Raw genomic sequence first — 27,853 nt, 5'->3', positions numbered from 1 at the left:
GCGGCTGTTGTCTATGTCCATGCCTGCTGGCTGGTTGTAAGATTTGTCACACTGGGATACCAAGTCCCTCCCCTCCCACCCTCGCCCCCGGAAATGGCACATAGGGCCTGAAGCGCCTTGGGCGATGGTTTGGGAGGTGAACAGGTGCAGTTCCGATAGTGGAGGCTACCAGCTGGGAGAAGAAACTTGGAACTTCGGGCACTGCACAAGGAACTGCAGTGTGGGGAAGACTGTGGAGCAGTTCACAACAATGAGCTACATGAAGCCGAGCAAGGGGCCAGCAAAGTCGAGATGAATGCGGTCCTAAGGGCGATGGGAAGTAGGCTAGGGAGCAAAAGATGAGATGGAGCAGCGTGATGGTGAGCACATGTAGAACAGCAGCGCACCATAGCCTGCTTGTTATTGTTCAGTCCTGGCCAGTAGACTTGTCACCTGGCAAAGGCTTTCATCCTTGACATATCCAAATGCCTGCAACGGAGGAGTTCCAAGATGAGAGAGCGTAAGGTATTCGGGATGAAAACAGCGTGGGAACATTGTTCCACATCCAGCAGGAGCACATTGGAGATGACAGACAAGCGATGAAAGAGGGGAGCCGAGGCCCGGGGCTCAGGATCAGCAGACTTCAGAAACTAAGTGGGCCATCCATGGGGGACATAGTGCATGACATGCTGCAAGATAGGGTCATTGTGAGTGTCTGCTAAAACGTGAGTAGCAGTAATGGGAAACCTATCCAAGGTGTACTGTCATTCCACATCGATGTGAAAACAGATCTTTATTTGGTCCGGGGGTAAACACGAGAGGGAATCTGCATTTGCATGTTGTGCAGTAAGTTTGTACTTTTTGGTGTAATTGTAGGAGATAAGGAAGAGAACTAACACTGGAGCCTTTGAGCTGTCTGCACTGGAAGCCGAGAGTGTAACCCAAACAGTCCTACTAACGGGTCCCAAAAAGGTACACATGAAATATCTTCATGGCAAAGATGTTCGCCAACGCCTCCTCGATCTGGGATAACGGCGTTAGGCAGGCATAGCGTTTTGGATGCGTAGGTGATCGATTGCTCCATACCATCATCAATGCCATAGGGAGAAGCGTCCAGAGCTAAAACAAGGGGGCATGACAGGAAGAAGGGGGTAAGGCAGGGTGCAGAATGTAGCACCCGATTCAGCTGCATGAAGGCCTGCTCACAGGCCACCTACCACTGAAACGGAATGCCTTTCTTCCGCAACTGGTTGAGTAGCTGTATAATGTGTGCTGCCTGCAGAAGGCACTTAGAATAATAATTCACTTTCCAAAGAAAAGCCTGTAACTACTGGAGGTTTTAGGGAAGTGGGACAGTCAGTAGCGGAAACATTGCGGTCCGTGGTCTGAATCCTGTCTTTGGTGAGCAAGTGACCACTTGATCCTGAAAAAACTGGCACTTGTACAGATAGCACCTGTACTCTGTATCACACAACATAGTGAATAGGATATGTAGGTTGCGCAGTACCTGTAGTACCTGTAACAATTAATTTATCAAGGTAATTGGTACAAGCTGGGACGGACATGGCTAACTGTTCCAATTATCTCTGGACGATCACTTGAGCGGAAGAGATCCCAAAAGGCAAACGCTCGTCTTTGCATAAGCCAAAAGGTATACTGATGCCAACAACGCATTGTGATTCTCATCTCGTGGAATCTGTAAGTATGCAACAGGAAGGTCAATTTTCGAAAAACACTCACCTCCAACAAACTTTGAGAGGAGATACTCTTGACATGGTATGGGATAGGTTTCCACCAATGCTTTGGCATTGATTGTCGACTTAAAATCACTACAAAGCCAGAGGGAACCATTTGGCTTCTGGACCACAACGAGAGGACTGGCCCAAGCACTCGTTTTGACTGGTTCTGTGGCCTCAGCATCGTGATGGCGATCGAATACGACCTTAAGGACAGTCCATAAGGAGACTGGAAGAGGACGTGCTCAAACAGAAACAGGGAACCGCATCTGGACATAAAGAAATATGTGCCTCAAAATTGGTGGCGCACCCCAGGCCAGGCTCATACAGAGACGGGAAAGAGGCACAAAGGTCATCAAGTTTCTGGAAGGGGACTGTGTCCAAGACGACCTGAACTTTGTCTGTAATGGAGTACCCAAACAACAAGAAAGCATCCAGGCCGAAACTGTTGAAAGTTGAATGATCGTTGACAACACACAGCGTTAGTGGCTCTGAGGGAAATAGACCTGTCACCATATGCAACCAGCTAGCGAGAGGGCGGGGCCAATGCTGGGAAACCAGACAGCCTGTGTCAGGAGACTGAATAGGGAAACCGTCACTCCCGTGTCGACTTGGAAACGGATGTCCTGACGATCAATCTCGAACGATGGCCTGAAGTTCATGCACCGCCCTGTGACGCAAGTTAGGAATGGGATTGCACTGACCAGATGCATGATGTCATACAGTTTGAGTGCAGTGCACGCGGCGATCAGGGCGGTCTGCACGTTGGTGCGTCACAAAAGAGTCAGGACAAGAAGGGAGACCCTGCTGTTTGCACTGACGCCGCTGGACTGGCTGCATAGAGGTCAATGACACGCCCGAAAATGATAAATCACAGTGCCGCAGTCGGAGAGAATTCCGTACCTGTTGCAGTGGTTGAACCGCTGCGAAATGGGGCGGGCCATAACATGTTCGTTTGTTGCCTGCACGATCTCTAAAGACTGCACGATTATCAGTATGTCGTCCAAGGAAGGATTGTGTAGCTTGAGGACTGCAGTGCTAACTTCAGGATCAGGAGCTACTGGTTCACTGTGTCACGAATCAGGGATACGGCATATGAGGTTTTGCAGGACGGGTTGGCACAGGTGAAACAACAACGACGACTCAGAACTTGCGGATCCGTCATCCACGAGCGAGAGGACTGGCCGGGCTGCTTGTGGCATTGATGGACCTCAATGCGCGATGCGACCACGTGGAACCGTTGTGAATAATAGTTTGACAGCAACGAGCACATTTCCTCGAAAGTTAGTGCAACCGGGTTTGAGAGAAGAGCCAACTTCTTAAGTAAGAAAAATGATTCCTGGGAAACGCAAGAAAGGAAGAGCAACCATTGGAGAGTGTGACAAACTGCCTATTGGCTTCTGTCTCGGGTTCTTCGGCCGACGTTCATCTAATGATTTTTCTGACGTTTCGCCAGCACGAGTGGCTGGCATTGTCAAAGCTTCACTCTCCATTGCCGGTGGTGAACTGGAGCCGAGCTCGCGGCCGCAGACTACACTCCTGGAAATTGAAATAAGAACACCGTGAATTCATTGTCCCAGGAAGGGGAAACTTTATTGACACATTCCTGGGGTCAGATACATCACATGATCACACTGACAGAACCACAGGCACATAGACACAGGCAACAGAGCATGCACAATGTCGGCACTAGTACAGTGCATATCCACCTTTCGCAGCAATGCAGGCTGCTATTCTCCCATGGAGACGATCGTAGAGATGCTGGATGTAGTCCTGTGGAACGGCTTGTCATGCCATTTCCACCTGGCGCCTCAGTTGGACCAGCGTTCGTGCTGGACGTGCAGACCGCGTGAGACGACGCTTCATCCAGTCCCAAACATGCTCAATGGGGGACAGATCCGGAGATCTTGCTGGCCAGGGTAGTTGACTTACACCTTCTAGAGCACGTTGGGTGGCACGGGATACATTCGGACGTGCATTGTCCTGTTGGAACAGCAAGTTCCCTTGCCGGTCTAGGAATGGTAGAACGATGGGTTCGATGACGGTTTGGATGTACCGTGCACTATTCAGTGTCCCCTCGACGATCACCAGTGGTGTACGGCCAGTGTAGGAGATCGCTCCCCACACCATGATGCCGGGTGTTGGCCCTGTGTGCCTCGGTCGTATGCAGTCCTGATTGTGGCGCTCACCTGCACGGCGCCAAACACGCATACGACCATCATTGGCACCAAGGCAGAAGCGACTCTCATCGCTGAAGACGACACGTCTCCATTCGTCCCTCCATTCACGCCTGTCGCGACACCACTGGAGGCGGGCTGCACGATGTTGGGGCGTGAGCGGAAGACGGCCTAACGGTGTGCGGGACCGTAGCCCAGCTTCATGGAGACGGTTGCGAATGGTCCTCGCCGATACCCCAGGAGCAACAGTGTCCCTAATTTGCTGGGAAGTGGCGGTGCGGTCCCCTACGGCACTGCGTAGGATCCTACGGTCTTGGCGTGCATCCGTGCGTCGCTGCGGTCCGGTCCCAGGTCGACGAGCACGTGCACCTTCCGCCGACCACTGGCGACAACATCGATGTACTGTGGAGACCTCACGCCCCACGTGTTGAGCAATTCGGCGGTACGTCCCCCCGGCCTCCCGCATGCCCACTATACGCCCTCGCTCAAAGTCCGTCAACTGCACATACGGTTCACGTCCACGCTGTCGCGGCATGCTACCAGTGTTAAAGACTGCGATGGAGCTCCGTATGCCACGGCAAACTGGCTGACACTGACGGCGGCGGTGCACAAATGCTGCGCAGCTAGCGCCATTCGACGGCCAACACCGCGGTTCCTGGTGTGTCCGCTGTGCCGTGCGTGTGATCATTGCTTGTACAGCCCTCTCGCAGTGTCCGGAGCAAGTATGGTGGGTCTGACACACCGGTGTCAATGTGTTCTTTTTTCCATTTCCAGGAGTGTATATGTACCTGGCGCGCCAACGTCCGAGGGCTTCTCCGCGGTCATTTCCGGTGCGGTTCTCCTCTTGCTACCTGCGACGGTCGTTCGCTGCAGTACGGGAAGCCAGGATCCGTTTACCTTAAGGCTTTCCTCTTTCTTGTTGAAACTGTTCGCGTGTTTTTGTATTTCTACAGCTTCTCTGAACAAGCGCGTGTGATAGTGCTTCTCTACAGCGAGAACTTCCGTGTCGGCGAATTTTATTACGTGGTCGGTCTCATTCAGTGCGTGCTCTGCCATGGCCGATTTCTCCACCTGCCCCAACCTGCATTGTCGCTTATGCTCTTTGATCCTGGTGTTAATTGATCGTCCAGTCATTCCGACATAAACTTTTCCGCATGTGCATGGTATACGGTATGTTCCCGACATTGCAAGTGGGTCTCTTTTCTCCTTCGCCGATCTAAGACACTCTTTGATCTTCCTTGTCGGTTTGAAAATCGTCTTTACGCCATGTTTGCGCAATATACGGCCGATTCTGTCCGTCACTCTGGGAATGTATGGCAGAAAGGCCGTACCCGACATTTCTTTTTCTGGTTCCTTACTTCGCCGAGTGTTTGGCTCTGTTACACTTCTAATGTAATTTATGGAGTACCCATTGCTCCTCAGAACAGTTTTGTTCAGAGAAGCTGTAGAAATACAAAAACACGCGAACAGTTTCAACAAGAAGAGGAAAGCCTTAAGGTAAACGGATCCTGGCTTCCCGTACTGCAGCGAACGACCGTCGCAGGTAGCAAGAGGAGAACCGCACCGGAAATGACTGCGGAGAAGCCCTCGAACGTTGGCGCGCCAGGTACATATAGTCTGCGGCCGCGAGCTCGGCTCCAGTTCACCACCGGCAATGGAGGGTGAAGCTTTTACAATGCCAGCCACTCGTGCTGGCGAAACGTCAGAAAAATCATTAGATGAACGTCGGCCGAAGAACCCGAGACAGAAACCAATAGGCAGTTTGTCAAGAAGTGGCCACGAAAGCCTTAACAATTTTGTATTGGAGACTGTCATCAGAAACCCGAAAAATGACGAAGTGCTGTTTCAGCTGCTGCAAATACGTGTCCCTATCCTCCCTGGTATCGTCAAATGCAGGTGGGCGAGACTCTGTCTGGGAGGTGACCACAGCCAGGATGGCTTGTGAACCTTGTACCTGTAATCGTTCTGACGGAAGCTCGATTTCCTGATGCAAAAGGTCCGTTTGCTGTTGGAACTGCTGTTGCAAATTGCTGCTGCTGTTCCAGGGGCTTTGCAAGTTTTGCGTCCGTAATGCACTGTTAACCTTTTACCTCGTCGCCAATTCTAGTAACCAGAATCGAGCGAGACCGGAGCGCAACAGTCGACAGGCCGACGGCGTCAATGAGGAATCGCCAGTACAACGCAGACACACACAACAGGGATGAATGACAACAAAGACCACACGGCGAAATACCAAAACCGGGGAGCAAAATCAAAAAAGTCAGTCAACAGAGCAACGATGAATAGAGCCACGATCACGAGCGCTGTCGGAACGCAGCTGCGGTCTGAGCTCCGGCGTTGCCGGCTCTATACGACCAAAGAGAGCGCCGATTGGCCGCGCGGGGCCGTGTCCTGCGCAGCGCTGTGGTGGCGACAGCAGCGCTCTCAGATTATACACTACTGGCCATTAAAATTGCTACACCAAGAAGAAATGCACATGATAAACAGGTATTCATTGGACAAATATATCATACTAGAACTGACATGTGATTACATTTTCACGCAATTTGGATGCATAGATCCCGAGAAACCAGTACCCATAACAACCACCTCTGGCCCTAATAACGGCCTTGATACGCCTGGGCATTGAGTCAAACAGAGCTTGGATGGTGTGTACAGGCACAGCTGTCCATGCAGCTTCAACACGATACCACAGTTCATCGAGAGTAGTGACTGGTGTATTGTGACGAGTCAGTTGCTCGGCCACCATTGACCAGACGTTTTCAGTTGGTGAGAGATCTGCAGAATGTGCTGGCCAGGGTATCAGTCGAACATTTTCTGTATCCAAAACGGCCTGTACAGGACCTGCAACATGCCGTCCTGCATTATCCTGCTGAAATGTAGGGTTTCGCAGGGATCGAATGAAGTTTAGAGCCACTGGTCGTAACACATCTGAAATGTAACGTCCACTGTTCAAAGTGTCGTCAATGCGAACAAGAGGTGACCGAGACGTGTAACCAATGGCACCCCATACCATCACCCTGGGTGATACGCCAGTATGGCGATGACGAATACACGCTTCCAATGTGCGTTCACCGCGATGTCGCCAAACACGGATGCGATGATCATGATGCTGTAAACAGAACCTGGATTCATCCGAAAAAATGACGTTTCGCCATTCGTGCAACCAGGTTCGTCGTTGAGTACACCATCGCAGGCGATGTGTGATGCAGCGTCAAGGGTAACCGCAGCCATGGTCTCCGAGCTGATAGTCCATGCTGCTGCAAACGTCTGCGAACTGGTCGTGCAGATGGTTGTTGTCTTGCAAACGTCCCCATCTGTTGACTCAGGGGTCGAGTCGTGGCTGCACGATCCGTTACAGCCATACGTATAAGATGCCTGCCATCTCGACTGCTAGTGATACGAGGCCGTTGGGATCGAGCACGGAGTTCCGTATTACCCTCCTGAACCCACCGATTCCATATTCTGTTAAGAGTCATTGGATCTCGACCAACGCGAGCAGCAATGTCGCGATACGATAAACCGCAGTCGCGATAGGCTACAATCCGACCTTTATGAAAGTCGGAAACGTGATGGTACGCATTTCTCCTCCATACACGAGGCATCACAACAACGTTTCACCAGGCAACGCCGGTCAACAGCTGTTTGTGTATGAGAAATCGGTTGGAAACTTTCCTGATGTCAGCAAGTTGTAGGTGTCGCCGCCGGCGCCAACCTTGTGTGAATGTTCTGGAAAGCTAATCATTTGCATATCACAGCATCTTCTTCCTGTCGGTTCAATTTCGCGTCTGTAGCACGTCATCTTCGTGGTGTAGCAATTTTAATGGCCAGTAGTGTAGGATTGGTTCAAAATGGCTCTGAGCACTATGGGACTCAACTGCTGAGGTCATTAGTTCCCTAGAACTTAGAACTAGTTAAACCTAACTAACCTAAGGACATCACAAACATCCATGCCCGAGGCAGGATTCGAACCTGCGTTGATGCCTTCTGTTGGGCTTTCAAAATTGTCACACTGGGATACCAGATATACAGAAACGAAGAAGCTTGCTCAGAACAAACTAACGTGAAATCTGCATCAAAACAATCTGGGACTGCAGACCCCACAACACCGTTCGTTTTGGTGACAGCCATTGTTCCGCGCAGGTACTTGTCAATGAGCACGTTCCACATAGATTGTAACTATATTTTAAACTCACCGGTGCCAAAATCCATCAGAAAGTGAAATAACCACAGTTCACAATGGGATGAATCACGATGAAGGATACGAAATGTACACTACAGGTGGTTGACTGGAACAATATTTTCCAGGTGCATGTAATCAAAGCTCGAAAACCAGGTCTTTATCGTATACCGTATTAATGCGGTAAGGCATGTGTCAGGGAGATTGTATGGACAATGGAAGGAAGATGCAAGGAACACAGAAGACACATCGAACTTAAGCAACTAACACAATCAGCGGTTGCAGAACACTGTATGGCTACAGTGGACTCCATGAAGTATGAAGAAACGAGACCTCGTCGCTTTGGACACTGCGGCATATTGTTGTTGAAGATCTGTTATTTTCCAGTGCAAAATTCAAATACATCAGCCGTTAAGCCCCAGGCCAACGGAACAACAGTTATTTTTCACTGACACTCCTGTCCACAGAATTGACGAATAGGACTTTGATGTGAATATGCTTTTGTTTAGTGACGAAGCTCACTTTCATTTGGATACGTTCGTCAATAAGCATTTGGATGACTGAGAATCCGCATTGCGCAATAGAGAAGTCTCTTCATCCTCAATCGGTGACTGTGTGGTGTGCAATGACCATTCACGGAATAATCGGTGCGATATTCCTTGATGGCACGGTGACTACCGGAAGGTACATGAAGGTTTTGGAAGACGATTTCATCTCCATTATCCAAAGTGACCCTGATTTCTACAAGATGTCGTTCATGCAAGACGGAGCTCGACCTCATAGAAGCGGGAATGTGATGTCCTGGAGGAGCACTTTGGGGACCGCGTTCTGGTTCTGGGGTACCCAGAGGCCACTGGCATGGACCACGATTGGCCACCATATTCTCCAGATCTGAACAAAACAACTCCTTTCTGTAGGGCTATATTAAAGACAATGTGAACTGCAGTGACACAAAAACCATTTCTGAGCTGAAAACTGCCATTCAGGAGGTCATCTACAGCATCAACGTTCCGACACTTCATCGGGTCATGCAGAATATCACTATTCGTCTGCGTCACATCATCGCCTATGATGACAGGCATATCGAACATATCGTAACCTAAATCCGAATGTCTGTAGTGACGTTTGCATGTCGAATAAATTGTGTGTACATTGTAGTTCGTTACTAATTTACGTTTTACTCATATAGTTCCATAATTATCACTCTGTATTTCTATAAAAGGTTTCAATCCGTCAGTTATTACAGTTATTACGCTCCATAAAAATTGTTAACCTGAAATGTGGTGTAGGGGCGGGACGAAACAGGGAAAAATGGGAAAATGCTCCGTTGTGCTCCTCAATTTTTGATACAAATATATTTCAACCTATATGTTTCCTTTTATTCCTTGCTTTTTCTAGATGGTATGACCTTACTGTAGAGAGACTGATAGACAGCAGTTGGTTCTTAAATTAATGGAAATGGCAGTTTTAGCCGTTTTATCCTATGAAAATTGAAGTTTTAAAGGCATATAAGAAGTTCAATGTACCCAAAAGAACGTTGGGATATATTTTCGCAAAACCAAGCATAATCCCAGCAACAATGTTGACAAGTCAGATGGGAAATTTAAAAAATTGTGTACTGTAGAACAAAAACACGAGCTGATAGCGTACTTGAAGTCAATGGTGGGCAGACATTTTAGTCTAACCATGAAACATCTGAGTGCCAGATCATAAGCCTACCGGCTAACAGAAAGAAATGGCTTACCACGCAGATTTGAAAAAGGAACTTATCTAGCTGGACAGGACTGGGTTCTAGGACTTATTACGAGGCATACTACATTGTCTATTCGCAAGCTAGAATATTCATCTGGCGCAGCAACAGTAACAGTAACTAGGTATTACGAATTAAAAATAAATTTCATTTTTCCCAAAAAATAAAATATTTTCTTATTATAGATGACTTTTTGCAGATTCCATATTCCTTAGTCTAAATTATGCATTAAACAACTTTATGTCTCAGTCTTAAGATGATATTTCTAATGGTGATTTCAACGTTGATGCAATAATTTCATAAAAAATTGCCTTGTCGCTTTCTGCCCCTTGGGTGGGCCAGGACGGCAAATATGCAAGCATTTCTTTTAAAAAATGTAAAAAATACATAACATACAGTTTAAGCAATTTTGAAGTAGGCGTATTAGGTTATACTACAAGATGACTTTTTATGTATTTAAGAAGTGTTTTCTTGATTTCCTTTATCTCACAAAAACTACTAAACACTAAGTATCCCGTTTCGCCCCGAGTTACCCTATAAAGGGAAGAGCAACTCCCATAACAGCTCAGTACTTCAGCATCATCTTATGATGACGCGAAGTACGTCGCCTAAATACACTGACACAAAAAAAGTCGCAGTATCAAGAAGCAGTTGTGCGAAATAAACGAAAGTTGGTAGGCGTGTTTCTACATCTGAAAGACGATGACTATTCAGATTACGCGCCAGTCATATAAGAGTGGTGCTAACAAGGGAACCTCCCCATCGCGCCCCTCTCAGAATTAATTATAAGTTGGCACAGTGGATAGGCCTTGAAAAACTGAACACAGATCAATCGAGAAAATAGGAAGAAGTTGTGTGGAACTATGAAAAAATAAGCAAAATATATAAACTGAGTAGTCCATGCGCAACATGGGCAACCTAAAGTGAAGTGTGAGCTCCGCTGCGCCGTGGTCCCGTGGTTAGGGTTAGCAGCTGCGAAACGAGCGGTCCTTGGTTCAAGTCTTCCATCGAGTGAAATTTTATTTTCTTTATTTTCGCAAAGTTATGATCTGTCCGTTCGTTCATTGACGTCTCTGTTCACTGTAATAAGTTTAGTCTGTGTTTTGCGACCGCACCGCAAAACCGTGCGATTAGTAGACGAAAGGACGTGCCTCTACGATGGGAACCGAAAATATTTGATCGCAAGGTCATAGGTCAACCGATTTCTCCACAGGAAAACACGTCTCATATATTCTATACGACACTGGTGACGGCATGTGCGTTACATGAAAGGAATACGTTGTCGACCCACCTAACTTGTACACTTGGCGAATGGGTAAAAAGATTCTTCTACCTTGCCCAATCTAGGTTTTCTTGTGGATGTGATAATCACTCCCAAAAAAAGTGATGAAAACATAAGAGTTTGTCACATAAACTGCAACAAATGAATGCAACAGTTTCACAGTCAGACAGTTTTCCCTGTGCTCTGTCAAAACATATGTTTTTAACGTTTTCAAATATTTCCGTGTGTAGACCGTCAAATCCTGCATATGTCCATGCAAATCTGAACATGTTCTAGAATTTTGGAGAGGGAAGTTGATTATGTATGAGTGCCTGACTTAGATAATTGTCTGAAAATAAAAAAAATTAAAATTTTCACTCGAGGGAAAATTTGAACGAAGGACCTCACGTTTCGCATCTGCTAACGCTAACCACGGGACCACGGCGCTCCTGAGCTTATATTATCCTTGATGTTGCCTATGTTGCGCGTGGACTACTCAGTTTGTATATTTTGCTTATTTTTTTCATGGTTCCATACAACTTCTACCTGTTTTCTCGATTGATCTGTGTTCAGTTTTTCAAGGCCTATACACTGTGCGAACTTATAACTAAATCTGAGGGGGGTGCGATGGGGAGGTTCCCTTGTAAGTAGCGCCACTATAAGGATGCAAATCAGGTTTACTTTAAATACCCGCCGTGCCGGTCGTGATTCTTAGTTACTTTTGACATTGAATGTGGTGAGTTGATGTTAGTCAAAAGTGCCTTTATGGCGAGAAAGACGCCATCAGCAACATCTGACTGAATTTGGACGAGGTCATATAATTGGGCTACGAGAGACTGAATGTTCCTTCTGCGATTTTGCAGAAAGACTTGGCAGGAATGTAGCCATTGCACATAATTGATGGCAGTAATGATCACGAAAATGTACAGTCCCAAGAAGACGGGGCTTCGGACAGCCACGTGGCACCACCGAGAGGGCAGACCATCGTGTTGGGCGTGTGCCCTGGCGCATCGTACTGCATCTGCAGCGGCAATTGAGCAGCAGTTGGCTCCACAGTAACACAACGAACTGTTACAAATTGGTTACTTCAAGGACATCTCCGAGCCAGACGCCATGAAGCGTGTGTTCCACTGTCTCCACACTACCGTCATTCCCGACTTCAGTGGTGCCAAGCGAGAACGCACTGGAGGGCAGGCTGGAGATCAGTTATGTTGCCTGATGAAAGCTGGCTCTGTCCCGGTTCCACTGATGGTCGTGAGTTGGTTATGAGAAAGCCAGTTGAGGGCCTGCAACCAACCTGTCTGCATACTAAACGCACTGGACCTACACCTGGAGTTATGGTCTAGTTTGCAATTTGGTATGACCGCAGGAGCACTCTCGAGGTTATCCCACGCACTCTGAAAATTTGTACGTCAGTCTCGTGATTCTACCTGTTATGAAGATATTTATGAACAGGTGTTTTCCAACAGGATAACGCTCGATCACCAGATCTGTCTCGAGTCGAGGATATATGGGATATCATCGCACGACAACTCCAGCGTCATTCACAAACAGCATTCACCGTCCCTTTAGTGACTGACCGAGTGCAACAGGCCACCCCACAAACTGACATCCAGCACCTGTACAACACAATTCATGCACGTTTTCATGCTTTCATGCAACATTCTAGCGGTTACACTGGTTATTAATCTACCAGTATTTCACATTTGCAATTGCTTATTTCACCCCTAACATTAACCTGTGAGCTTGCAATGTTAGTCACTTGAATACACTACTGGCCATTAAAATTGCTGCACGACGAAGATGACGTGTTACAGAAGCGAAATTTAACCGACAGGAAGAAGATGCTGTGGTATGCAAATGATTAGTTTTTCAGAGCATTCACACAAGATTGGCGCCGGTGGCGACACCTAACACGTGCTGACATGAGGAAAGTTACCAACCGATTTCTCATTCACAAACAGCAGTTGACCGGCGCTGCCTGGTGAAACGTTGTTGTGATGCCTCGTGTAAGGAGGAGAAATACGTACCATCACGTTTCCGACTTTGATAAAGGTCAGATTGTACCCTATCGCGATTGTGGTTTATCGTATCGCGACATTGCTGCTCGCGTTGGTCGAGATTCAGTGACTGTTTAGCAGAATATGGAATCGGTGGGTTCAGGAGGGTAATACGGAACGCCGTGCTGGATCCCAACGGCCTCGTATCACTAGCAGTCGAGATAACAGGCATCTTATCCGAATGGTTGTAACGGATCGTGCAGCCACGTCTCGATCCCTGAGTCAACAGATGGGGACGTTTGCAAGACAACAACCATCTGCACGAACAGTTCGACGACGTTTGCAGCAGCAACGACTATCAGCTCGGAGACCATGGCTGCGGTTACCCTTGTCGCTGCATCACAGACAGGAGTGCCTGCGAAGGTGTACTCAAAGACGAACCTGGGTGCGCGAATGGCAAAACGTCATTTTTTTGGATGAATCCAGGTTCTGTTTACAGCATCATGATGGTCGCATCCGTGTTTGGCGACATGGCGGTGAACGCACACCGGAAGCGTGTATTCGTCATCGCCATACTGTCGTTTCACTCGGCGTGATGGTATGGGGTGCCATTGGTTACACGTCTCGGTCATCTCTTGTTCGCACTGATGGCACTTTGAACAGTGGACGTTACATTTCAGATGTGTTACGACCCGTGGCTCTACCCTTCATTCGATCCCTGCGAAACCCTACATTTCAGCAGGATAATGCAGGACGGCATGTTGCAGGTGCTGTACAGGCCTTTTTGGATACAGAAAATGTTCGACTGCTGACCTGGCCAGCACATTGTCCAGATGTCTCACATATTGAAAACGTCTGGTCAATGGTGGCCGAGCAACTGGCTCGTCACAATACGCCAGTCCCTACTCTTGATGAACAATGGTACCGTGTTGAAGCTGCATGGGCAGCTGTACCTGTACACGCCATCCAAGCTCCGTTTGACTGAATGCCCAGGCGTATCAAGGCCTTTCTTACGGCCAGAGGTGGTTATTCAGGGTACTTATTTCTGAGGATCTATGCACCCAAATTGCGTGAAAATGTAATCACATGTCAGGTCTGGTATAATATATTTGTCCAATGAATACCCGTTTATCATCTGCATTTCTTCTTGGTGTAGCAATTTTAATGGCCAGTAGTGTATGTAACCTAGACAATTGCAGTCTTTTTGTCCTTCAATGTAAAGTGTTTCATAGCAATAGCCTCCTCATTGTATTGCAAGACTTCGTGTTATGCCGGTCAGACGTTAGTATCCAGATGAAGGCGTGTGAAGACACGTGCTGCTGGCAGACGCCTGGTGTGGTGTGGTGTGCAGGTCAGACATGGAGCGCGTGCAGGGCGACCAGTGCGGCTGCAGCGCCAGCTGTGAGCTGCTGCGGCGGCTGGAGGAGGGCAGCGTGGACGCGGCGCTGGGCGGCATCTCGCTGTCGCCCGAGAAGGCCGACGCCGCCACGCTGCTGCTGCCCGTGCTCACCGTCAAGTGCGTCACACTTTAAGACTTGTGCTCTACAAAAACTACGGTTTGGTAGTTTTGCAGGATGATAGAATAAAGGCCGAAATACTAAATGTCTTTTTCCAAAGCTGTTTCACAGAGGAAGACTGCACTGTAGTTCCTTCTCTAGATTGTCGCACAGATGACAAAATAGTACATATCGAAACAGACGACAGAGGGATAGAGAAACAATTAAAATCGCTCAAAAGAGGAAAGGCCGCTGGACCTGATGGGATACCAGTTCGATTTTACACAGAGTACGCGAAGGAACTTGCCCCCCTTCTTGCAGCGGTGTACCGTAGGTCTCCAGAAGAGCGTAGCGTTCCAAAGAATTGGAATAGGGCACAGGTCATCCCCGTTTTGAAGGAGGGACGTCGAAGAGATGTGCAGAATTATAGACCTATAGCTCCAACGTCGATCAGTTGTAGAATTTTGGAACACGTATTATGTTCGAGTATAATGACTTTTCTGGAGACTAGAAATCTACTCTGTAGGAATCAGCATGGGTTTCGAAAAAGACGGTCGTGTGAAACCCAGCTCGCGCTATTCGTCCACGAGACTCAGAGGGCCATAGACACGGGTACACAGGTAGATGCCGTGTTTCTTGACTTCCGCAAGGCGTTCTATACAGTTCCCCACAGTCGTTTAATAAACAAAGTAAGAGCATATGGACTATCAGACCAATTGTGTGATTGGATTGAACAGTTCCTAGATAACAGAACGCAGCATGTCATTCTCAACGGAGAGAGGTCTTCCGAAGTAAGAGTGATTTCAGGTGTGCCGGAGGGGAGTGTCGTAGGACCGTTGCTATTCACAATATACATAAATGACCTTGTGGATGACATCGGAAGTTCACTGAGGCTTTTTGCGGATGATGCTGTGGTGTATCGAGAGGTTGTAACAATGGAAAATTGTACTGAAATGCAGGAGGATCTGCAGCGAATTGACGCATGGTGCATGGAATGGCAATTGAATCTCAATATAGACAAGTGTAATGTGCTGCGAATACATAGAAAGAAAGATTCTTTATCATTTAGTTACAATATAGCAGGTCAGCAACTGGAAGCAGTTAATTCCATAAATTATCTGGGAGTACGCATTAGGAGTGATTTAAAATGGAATGATCATATAAAGTTGATCGTCGGTAAAGCAGATGCCAGACTGGGATTCATTGGAAGAATCCTAAGGAAATGCAATCCGAAAACAAAGGAAGTAGGTTGCAGTAAAATTGTTCGCCCACTGCTTGAATACTGCTCACCGGTGTGGGATCCGTACCAGATAGGGTTGATAGAAGAGATAGAGAAGATCCGACGGAGAACAGCGCGCTTAGTTACAGGATCATTTAGTAATCGCGAAAGCGTCACGGAGATGATTGGATTGAATCCAGTGGAAATGCAGGAGGATCTGCAGCGAATTGACGCATGGTGCATGGAATGGCAATTGAATCTCAATGTAGCCAAGTGTAATGTGCTGCGAATGTGCTCTCCAGTGGAAGACTCTGCAGGAGAGACGCTCAGTAGCTCGGTATGGGCTTTTGTTGAAGTTTCGAGAACAAACCTCACCGAGGAGTCAAGCAGTATATTGCTCTCTCCTACGTATATCTCGAGAAGAGACCATGAGGATAAAATCAGAGAGATTAGAGCCCACACAGAGGCATACTGATAACCCTTCTTTCCACGAACAATACGAGTCTGGAATAGAAGGGAGAACCAATAGAGGTACTCAAGGTACCCTCCGCCACCCACCGTCAGGTGGCTTGCGGAGTATGGATGTAGATGTAGATGTAGATTACATACACGACCGGTAGTATTGATCGTAGTGGTAGGGAAAGAAACATGCACTGCGGTGACAAAGTCACTGGATAGCGATTTGCATTTATACGAAGGGGTACCTCTTTCACATTCTAAAGGTCGCAGGGGTAAAATACAGGGAGCGAAAGGCTATTTACAATTTGTACAGAAACCAGATGGCAGTTATAAGAGTCGAGGGGCATGAAAGGGAAGCAGTGGTTGGGAAGGGAGTGAGACAGGGTTGTCTGTATATTGAGCAAGCAGTAAAGGAAACAAAAGAAAATTCTGGAGTAGGTATTAAAATGCATGGAGAAGAAATAAAAACTTTGACACTCGCCGATGACATTGTAATTCTGTCGGCGACAGCAAAGGACTTGGAAGAGCAATTGAACGGAATGAACAGTGTCTTGAGAGGTGGATGTAAAATGAACATCAACAAAAGCAAAACGAGGATAACGGAATGTAGTCGAATTAAGTCGGATGATGTTGAGGGAATTAGATTAGGATATGAGACACTTAAAGTAGTAAAGGAGTTTTGCTATTTGGGGAGCAAAATAACTGATGATGGTCGAAGTAGAGAGGATATAAAATGTAGACTGGCAATGGCAAGGAAAGCGTTTCTGAAGAAGAGACATTTGTTAACATCGAGTATAGATTTACGTGCCAGGAAGTCGTTTCTGAAAGTATTTGTATGGAAGTGAAACGTGGGCGATAAATAGTTTGGACAAGAAGAGAATAGAAGCTTTCGAAATGTGGTTCTACAGAAGAATGCTGAAGATTAGATGGGTAGATCACATAACTAATGAGGAGGTGGTTGGTAGGACCTGTTCTGAGGCATCAAGGGATCGCAAATTTAGCATTGGAGGACAGCGCGGACGGTAAAAATCGTAGAGGGAGACCAAGAGATGAATACACTAAGCAGATTCAAAAGGATGTAGGTCGCAGTAAGTACTGGGAGATGAAGAAGCTTGCACAGGATACGGTGGCATGAAGAGCTGCATCAAACCAGTCTCAGGACTGAAGAGCACAACAACAACAACCCAGAAAAACTAGAATTATTATTTACAAGCTATATATTTTCAAATTGTTTACAAAACAGTCTTATCCCCTTCAAAATACTCTCAATTACAACTACACTGAAGAGCCAAAGAAAGTGGTAAACCTGCCTAATATCACATAGCGCCCCGCGAGCAAGCAGAAGTGCCGCAACACGACGTGGCATGGACTCGACTAATGTCTGAAGCAGTACTAGAGGAACTGACACCATAAATCTTGCATGGCTGTCCATAAATCCGTAAGAGTACGAGAGGATGGAGATCTCTTCTGAACAGCACGTTGCAAGGCATCGCAGATATACTCAATGATGTTCACGTCTGGGAAGTTTGGTGGCCAGCGGAAGTGTTTAAACTCAGAAGAGTGTTCCTGGAGCCACTCTGGAGCAATTCTGGACGTGTGAGGTGTCGCGTTGTCCTGCTGGAATTGCCTAAGTCCGTCGGAATGCACAATGGACATGTCTTTGTCAGAATACGAAGACTGCAGTGAACAGTTTCTGTCAGATGTTGAGAAACTATACTTATTCAAACGATCTAACTTCTCATCAGTTGTCAAGTTTTATGAACGAAGTTCGAGTCGGGTAAATACTCTCAAATAAATAAATAAATAAATAAAGCATCGGAATTATCTGAATAGGGTAGATAGGTAGATATGATGTACATGTGTAGACAAACAAAACGATTACAGATTCAGAAAAATTTGATGATTTTTTGCGGAGAAAGAGCTTCGCAAATTGAGCAAGTCAACAACGCATTGGTTCCCCTTTGGCTCTTATGCAAGCAGTCATTCGCTTGGCAATAATTGGCAGAGTTTTTGGCTGTCCTCCTGAGGAATGTCGTATCAAATTCTGGTCAATTGGCACGTCAGATCTTCAAACTCCTGAGCTGGTTGGAGGGCACTGCCCATAACACTCCAAAGTTTCTCACTTGCTGGAATGTCCCAAGTCCGTCGGAATGCACAATGGATATGAATGGATGCAGGTGATCAGACAGGATGGTTACGTAGGTGTCACCTGTCAGAGTCGTATCTAGACTTATTAGGGGACCCATATCACTCCTACTGCACACGCCCCTTCTCGCTTCCCGCGCCCGGGTTCGATTCCCGGCGGGGTCAGGGATTTTCTCTGCCTCGTGATGACTGGGTGTTGTATGATGTCCTTAGGTTAGTTAGGTTTAAGTAGTTCTAAGTTCTAGGGGACTGATGACCATAGATGTTAAGTCCCATAGTGCTCAGAGCCATTTGCACCATTGCACACGCCCCACACCGGCATCCCGCTGACATGCAGCGTTGATGGATTCATGAGGTTGTTCCATACCCGTACAGGTCCATCCGCTCGATACAATTTGAAACGAGATTTGTCCGAGCAGGCAACATGTTTCCAGTCATCAACAGTCCAATGACGGTGTTGAGGGGCCCTGGCGAGGCGTGAAGCTTTGTGTCGTGTGATCATCATACGTACACGAGTGGGCCTTCGGCTCCGAAAGTCCATATCCATGTTGTTTCGTTGAATGGTTTGCACGCTGACGTTGATGGCCCAGCACTGAAATCTGCAGCAGTCTGCGGAAGGATTGCACTTCTGTCACGTTGAACGATTCTGTTCAGTCGTCGTTGGTCCCATTCTTGCAGGATCTTTTTTCGGCCGCAGCGATGCCAGAGATTTGATGTTTTACCGGATTCCTGACAGCCACGGTACATTTGCGAAATGGCCGTACGAGAAAATCCGTACTTCATCGCTACCTCGGAGATAATGTGTCCTATGGCTTGTGCGTCGACTGTCACACCACGTTCAACCTCACTTAAATCTTGATAACCTACCACTGTAGCAGCAGTGACCGATCTAACAACTGCGCCATACACTTTTTGTCTTACATAGGCGTTGCCGACTGCAGCGCCGTATTCTGCCTGTTTACATACCACTGTATTTCAATACACATGCATATACCAGTTTCTTTGGCGCTTCAGTGCAATACACTAGTCACAACAGTGCTTCCACTGTTCGAAACAATTTTTGTAGTCATTTTTAGAAACGGCTGACAGCTCCTCTCTTGTCTTTTTCTTGATTTCTTCAATATTGTCAAATTGACTTTTGACGGAAAATCTGTATTAGTTTCGTGCTGTTTTTTCAAAGCACATGTTTCACCTCGACATTCCATTTGATTGTCAGTCAGAACCCGAATATCAAACTTGGCAGGAACCCTATTCATTCTCAATCTTCCGTTAAAATTCGCTGAACCGAGCACCAAGGTAACCCACTAATGTCTGACAGTTGATCAGTTGTCTGTCGACGGTCTGCGGTCATAAGCTGTCGAATTTCTCCAATATTTTCGTCGATTCGGGGAGTTGATGGACGTCCAGATCGAGGTTTATCGTCAGTCGACATGTCACCATTTTTAAATCGAGCGAAACGGTCGTACACTTGAGTTTATCCCGTAGGGTCAGCTTGGTAAGCTGTTTCAACATTAAAACAGTTTCAGCAGCATTTCTACCGAGTAGAAAACAAAATTTCACCGCTGCACGTTGTTCACGTAACCTTTTTATTACAAAAAATGAAACAAGAACAAAACAGCGCTAACAAAAGCAATCACTGCAGATGAAGAGAACAAGCCAGGTGACAACACAGGCGCCACTGAACTAGCAATGAGGTGCGCTATACGCGACTAGTGGCAGAAATGCGTACTACACAAGCTCCGCCAGCGGCAATGTTACCCCTCGTATACATGGCGGTAGTATCGTTTGCTCGAGTTATGAAAGGGCAGTTCACTGGTGGAGCTGTCATTTGTGCTCAGGTTTTTCATGCGAAAATATTTCCGACGTGATTATGGCCGCCCGACGGGAATTAACGGACTTTGAATTCCGAATGATAGTTGGAGATGGGACATTTCATTTCGAAGATAGTTAGGGGATTCAGTATTCCGAGATCCGCAGTGTCAAGATTGTGCCGCGAATACCAAATTTCAGGCATTACCTCTCATACGAACAACACAGTGGGCGACTGCCTTCACTTAACGACCGAGAGCAGAGGCGTTTGCGTTGAGTTGTTAATGCTAACAAAGAAGCAACACTGCGTGACTTAATCGGGGAAATCAATATTGGACGTACTAACACCTGTCCATTAGGACAGTGCAGCAAAATTTTGCGTTAATATGATATGGTAGCAGACAACACACACGAGCGCCTTTGCTAACATCACGACGTCGCCTGCAGCGCCTCTCCTGGGCTCGTGACCATATCTGTTGGACGCTAGACGACCGGAAAACCGTGGCCTTATCAACGAGTCCCGATTTCAGCTGGTACGGCTCGAGTGTGGTGCTTACCTCACGAAGCCATGGACCCAAGTTGTCAACAAGGCACTGTGTAAGCTAATGGTGGCTCCATAATAGAGTGAGCTGTGTTTACACGGTATGGACTTAGTTCTCTGGTCCGACTGAACCGACCATTGACTGGGAATGGTTGTGTTCGGCTACTTGGAGATCATTTGTAGCCCTTCATGGGCCTCGTGTTCCCACATAACCATGGAATTTTTATGGATGACAATGCGCTATATCACCAGGCCAAAATTGTTCGCCGTTGGTCTGACGAACATTCTGGACAATTAGAGCGAATGATTTGGCCACCCAGATCACCCGATGTGAATTCCATCGAACATTTATGCGACGTAACCGAGAGGTCAGTGGCGCACAAATTACTGCACCGGCAACACTTTCGCAATTACGGGTGGTTATAGAGGCAGTACGGCTCAGTATTTCTGCAGGGGCTTCCAATGGCTGACTGAGTCCATGCCACGTCGAGTTGCTGCACCTCGCCGGGCGAAAGATGGTCCAACACGATATCAGGAGGCATCCTGTGACTTTTGTCACCTCAGTGTAAATTAACGTGTAAGCTAGGAACTGGGAGCCGACGACTTCGTTTTATATTTTTTGTTTGGTTGTTTTTTTTTCACATAATTAGGACCGCACATCATTCAGTGTCGTTTAATTGTGTATTTTACATCCTTACAGAATATAAGTTACAATTTTTAAATAATTAAAATTTGATGATAACCTAATTTCTGCGCTTTTATGTACGAGTAACAAAGCAATAACTTTTAATGCAAGTGCAGTTTACATGCGCGAACATGAAAAACATATATAGTCATTGTTGTTATTTTGTACTCAATAGTACGTTCTTCATCATGATCAGAGGCAAGGTTTTCCTGTAATTATTGATAAATTGCAAAAATTGCTTATGAATAACAGAAACTTTGTTTTATATAAGTTCTACTAAATGTTGAAGCGATGTGTGATGAACTTTTGTTTTGCGTTTTTTTTTTATTTAACCCTTTTGTTCAGGAAATTGCGTTTTCTAGCGCTATTTGATAAATCGGTATTGTTTTCTTTATTTTTACTACAACATCCCTCTGTTCCATGTTGCAAATCAACAATTTTCGAATAAAACCTGAACTAAATATTGACAGTTTCAATTTTGCTGTAAATACTATTTGCTTTTAAGTAACAGACGGGAGAATAATTATGCAGAACAAAAATGTCCAGCAGATCGTCCGGCCCTTTATATATCCTCTCTCAGGTTACAGACAGCTCACCGTTTCCGGTTTCCATGGGTATCTACACTCCTGGAAATGGAAAAAAGAACACATTGACACCGGTGTGTCAGACCCACCATACTTGCTCCGGACACGGCGAGAGGGCTGTACAAGCAATGATCACACGCACGGCACAGCGGACACACCAGGAACCGCGGTGTTGGCCGTCGAATGGCGCTAGCTGCGCAGCATTTGTGCACCGCCGCCGTCAGTGTCAGCCAGTTTGCCGTGGCATACGGAGCTCCATCGCAGTCTTTAACACTGGTAGCATGCCGCGACAGCGTGGACGTGAACCGTATGTGCAGTTGACGGACTTTGAGCGAGGGCGTATAGTGGGCATGCGGGAGGCCGGGTGGACGTACCGCCGAATTGCTCAACACGTGGGGCGTGAGGTCTCCACAGTACATCGATGTTGTCGCCAGTGGTCGGCGGAAGGTGCACGTGCCCGTCGACCTGGGACCGGACCGCAGCGACGCACGGATGCACGCCAAGACCGTAGGATCCTACGCAGTGCCGTAGGGGACCGCACCGCCTCTTCCCAGCAAATTAGGGACACTGTTGCTCCTGGGGTATCGGCGAGGACCATTCGCAACCGTCTCCATGAAGCTGGGCTACGGTCCCGCACACCGTTAGGCCGTCTTCCGCTCACGCCCCAACATCGTGCAGCCCGCCTCCAGTGGTGTCGCGACAGGCGTGAATGGAGGGACGAATGGAGACGTGTCGTCTTCAGCGATGAGAGTCGCTTCTGCCTTGGTGCCAATGATGGTCGTATGCGTGTTTGGCGCCGTGCAGGTGAGCGCCACAATCAGGACTGCATACGACCGAGGCACACAGGGCCAACACCCGGCATCATGGTGTGGGGAGCGATCTCCTACACTGGCCGTACACCACTGGTGATCGTCGAGGGGACACTGAATAGTGCACGGTACATCCAAACCGTCATCGAACCCATCGTTCTACCATTCCTAGACCGGCAAGGGAACTTGCTGTTCCAACAGGACAATGCACGTCCGCATGTATCCCGTGCCACCCAACGTGCTCTAGAAGGTGTAAGTCAACTACCCTGGCCAGCAAGATCTCCGGATCTGTCCCCCATTGAGCATGTTTGGGACTGGATGAAGCGTCGTCTCACGCGGTCTGCACGTCCAGCACGAACGCTGGTCCAACTGAGGCGCCAGGTGGAAATGGCATGGCAAGCCGTTCCACAGGACTACATCCAGCATCTCTACGATCGTCTCCATGGGAGAATAGCAGCCTGCATTGCTGCGAAAGGTGGATATACACTGTACTAGTGCCGACATTGTGCATGCTCTGTTGCCTGTGTCTATGTGCATGTGGTTCTGTCAGTGTGATCATGTGATGTATCTGACCCCAGGAATGTGTCAATAAAGTTTCCCCTTCCTGGGACAATGTATTCACGGTGTTCTTATTTCAATTTCCAGGAGTGTAGTAAGACACTGATCGCATACGGAAAGAAGGCGATCGTTGTTAGTAACTCCCGATAGGTATGAAACATACCCAACGTACAGGTAATGGGGGTACGAAATTGAATGACCAAAGCTACTAGGAAAACTATAGTAGTCTATACTTACTTATTATAGTCTGTGATAGTTTTACAGTTCAAGTCACAGTGTATCTACTGGGTGATCAAAAAGTCAGTATAAATTTGAAATCTTCACGGAATAATATAGATAGAGAGGTAAAAATTGACACACAAGCTTGGAATGACACGGGGTTTTATTAGAACAAAAAAAAAAAAAAAAAAAAAAACGAAGTTCACAAAATGTCCGACAGATGGCGCTGGACAGCAAAACATCAGTGACTGCGCATGACAATCGTGTATAAAAGGAGCCTGGCCTCCCAGGTCCCCAGACCTCAGTCCGTGCGATTATTGGCTTTGGGGTTACCTGAAGTCGCAAGTGTATCGTGATCGACCGACATCTCTAGGGATGCTGAAGGACAATATCCGACGCCAATGCCTCGCCATACCTCCGGACATGCTTTACAGTGCTGTTCACAACATTATTCCTTGACTACAGCTATTGTTGAGGAATGATGGTGGACATATTGAGCATTTCCTGTAAAGAACATCATCTTTGCTTGGTCTTACTTTGTTATGCTAATTTTTGCTATTCTGATCAGATGAAGCGCCATCTGTCGGACATTTTTTGAACTTCTGTATTTTTTTTGTTCTAATAAAACTCCATGTCATTCCAAGCATTTGTGACAATTTGTACCTCTCTATCTACATTATTCCGTGATTTATTCAGTTTTCAAATTTATACTGACTTTTTGATCACCCGGTACATCTACTCACATACTCCATAAGCTACCATAAACTGTATCGCGGGGGGTAGATGAGACTGGAGCATATTTATCTGGATTTCTTTCCGAATTTTTTTTATTTTTTCGGTTGAGTTTGTCCTGTTTAAAATTGTTTAGTCTTATAACATGGTTATTAACTTAAGACCTTAATACCTTTAAAATTACACTAGATATTAACAAAAGGTTTTCAACGTGTGATAAAATAACTCATAAAGTTCCGTTTTCTCTTTCGTACACATCAATGTGTGCCCCCTTAGTGCCACGGATAATATCTAGTCTGAATTCCATTTCGCTTCAAGTACGATTCAAGATCCACATAATGACATGTTAAAATGCATTGCGAATGCGTACCTTCAAGTCCTGAAGGTCTCTAATCTTGGTTCGACACACCAGAGCCTTTACAAAACAGTGCAGGAAGCAGTCTAGTGGTGTGAGGACAGGGGAAAACTTCAACGGTACTATAATGAAAATCTCGAAATGAGAAGATGCCACATTGCCCTTTTTTTAAAAAAAGGAAATAAGTCTTTAGAGCCAGTCTAACAGTAATGCTTGAACCTAAGTTCGCGGGAGTCTAATACTCACTTATCAAGAATCATTTCAAGTTCATAAAATCATTTCTACGCCACTTGAACAATCGTTCGAAGTTATTCACTTGCAAATTTGCATATAAACATTCTCTGAGGCACTTTTAACTCACTAAATCACTTTTATGTGAAAACATATTCAATACACTCCACTGACGTGGTGGCTCTCCAAAAGCTGGTCCAAGACGGGGTAACTAACTAGCTTCGGTGCTTCACGCCTGTCTGGTTGGAGTGCGTTTCTGATTGGTCGTTTAAGCGGCCAATGACTGACAAGCTTAATAAAATACTAATTAAAAGAGCAGATTGTTCTTGAAGTAATTGAAGTCATTTATTTTGATGTGAGGCAGAGATTTATTTCAAACATCAAAATAATATAACACATGCAGCATATGATATCTATATCTACGAGCACATCTATACACTGCAAGGCAACTGTGACCTCCGTGTACCACTGTTACTTTGCCTTTTGCTGATCCAGTCGTGAATGATTCGTAGGAAGACCGATTGCTAGGAAGCCTCCGTATGGGCCGCAGTTTCTCTAATTTTACCTTCATAATCTTTTCGCGAGATATACGTAGGAGGGAGAATTATATTGGTTGCTTTTTCTAGGAAAGTAATCTCTCGGAACTTCAATAGTAAACCACACCATTATTCAGAGCGCTTCTCCTGCAGTGTTCGTCACTGGAGTTGGCTGAATATCTCTGTGATGCTTTCACGCTTACTAAGTGAACCCGTAACGTAACGTTCTGCTCTTCTGTGGCTCTTCTCTATTTCCTCTGTCAGTTCTATCTGGTACGGATCCCATAGTGACCAGCAATATTCGAGTTTTAGTTTAAGATAATGTGTGATAACAGTTTGAATCTATTAAGGAATGTCACTCTCACCTGGGTAAATTTTCTTCTGGATCTCAGTTTCAAACTGATCGATGCTTGTTGCTTTGAATGGTATGAATGTCCACTGTTACCTATGTAATGAGTCTCCAGTTTCTGCATCACACATAGTAAGTTGCGTCCGCTATCAACTTACCTTCCATATTTCACAGACTCTTTGATAACAACCGACATATAGGAAACAGGGAAGGGTTCAATGTAAGCGGTGGAAGTACTTTTCAAAATACAGCTTTTCGATGTGACATATAATCGTTTAATTTCCGTAATGAAATGTTCATATTGGTGAAAATAGAAGTATAAACTAATGTGCCATATGGTCTAGGCTTGAACACGTGAAATTATGTATATATAGGGTGGTAAAAAAACTATCCAATATTTCAGGGAATGATAGTATGCATCAAAACAAGACAAATATTTCTTATAACCATGGGTCCTACAAACGTATATATTGTCATACGTCATATGATCACAAGTACATAAGGGGAGCTCTTGTGACATCATCCATGGGAATGCATTACTTGTCCTGATGCAGATGACTACTCGATAATTAACGTTAATTACAGCCTCTGGCGTGGAACATTGCGAAGTAGGAAGGCATCATCGACATGTAGTTGCGGATATGAGCACCGTATTCGCAGGGGCGCTCCGTGTCATACCAGGGTCAACAGCGTACTGCGATAATGCCGTGCAGTATCGATGTAAACACTAGTTGGCTCACTGGTTTGCAGTGAACTGTTCCGTTTACGTTGCGCGACTGTACTGCAGTCTTGTTACACCAAGTTACGTTCGCGTACGTTTCTGATAACTCCGGGTGCGCACCATGATGTTTGACCTACTTGCAAGTCACGTTTAAAGTACATATTATTGTAATGTTTGTAGAGCGGTTTTTCTCTCTTTGCCGGCCGGTGTGGCCGAGCGGTTCCAGGCGCTTCAGTCTGGAGCCGCGCGACCGCTACGGTCGCAGGTTCCAATCCTGCCTCGGGCATGGATGTCTGTTATGTCCTTAGGTTAGTTAGGTTTTAAGTAGTTCTAAGTTCTAGGGGACTGATGACCTCAGATGTTAAGTCCCATGGTGTTCAGAGCCATTTGAACCTTTTTTTTTCTCTCTCTCTCTCTTGCAGATACTCTGACACAACCTAGCAATGGAGGCCTTTTATTCCACAAGGGAAATGACAGACATGATTTACTGCTATGGTTTAGCAGATGGGGTCAATTTGAGAGCCCATAACCTGTACATTGAACGATTTCCAGCAAGCAGGGTACCATCTGTTAAGCTGTTCAGCAAATTGTTCCAGCGTCTTGGGGAAACAGGCTCCGTAGCACCCAACAAAGTAGACAGTGGAAGGCCTCGTTCAGTTTCCACCCCTGAAGTGGAGGAGCACGTTCTAGGTTAGTGGAAGACAATCCTGGAACTAGTTTGTGACGAATAGCACCAGCTGAAGGTGTTTGTCATCCTCTGGTCTGGGTGGTACTTCATGAGCAGTTGTTGTATCTGTACCATGTTCAGTGCGTCCAGGCCCTTAGGGTGAAAGGCCATCCTGTCACAGTGCAGTTCTGCCAGTGGTTCTTGCGGCAGTGTGGTGCAGATCGACAATTTGTCTCCAAGATTTTGTTTATTGATGAGGCAGGGTTTACATGAGAAGGCATTGTCAATTTCCGTAATCAACATGTGAGGTCCGATAAAAATCGCCGTGCAGTTCAAGAAACAAGGCATCAGGATCGTTTTTCAATCTATGGATGGGAAGGCGTTCTTGGCGGTAGATTACTAGGGCCATACGTGCAACTGCAGAGATTAACTGGGGCTATTTATCAGTGTTTTCTGAAGAACGTACTGCCTATCTTGCTGGAGGATCTGCCATGCGAGGACAGACTGCAGATGTAGCTCATGCTTGACGGTGCACCAGCACATTTTCTCTGCACTGTGCTTCGGCACCTGACGAGGATATTTGGAAACCGGTGGATTGGCCGGGGAGGTTCCATACCGTGGCCTTCTCGTTACCCGGACGTAATCCAGCAGAGTT

At 46.5% G+C, this 27,853-nt stretch overlaps 1 protein-coding gene across 1 annotated transcript in view; it reads left to right on the top strand.

Moving 5' to 3' along the window:
- LOC126176470 (probable glutamate receptor) overlaps window positions 1–27,853 on the top strand; it is a 211,571-nt gene that overhangs the window by 117,486 nt on the left and 66,232 nt on the right. The window contains exon 6 of the mRNA XM_049923627.1: window positions 14,435–14,599. Coding sequence (XP_049779584.1) covers window positions 14,435–14,599 — 165 coding nt within the window. The remainder of the gene's footprint in view (window positions 1–14,434; window positions 14,600–27,853) is intronic.

Source organism: Schistocerca cancellata, chromosome 3, assembly GCF_023864275.1.
Source record: "Schistocerca cancellata isolate TAMUIC-IGC-003103 chromosome 3, iqSchCanc2.1, whole genome shotgun sequence".
Taxonomy (NCBI): domain Eukaryota; kingdom Metazoa; phylum Arthropoda; class Insecta; order Orthoptera; family Acrididae; genus Schistocerca; species Schistocerca cancellata.
Note: the sequence above shows the minus strand (reverse complement) of the source record. Positions and strands in the feature narration are given on the sequence as shown.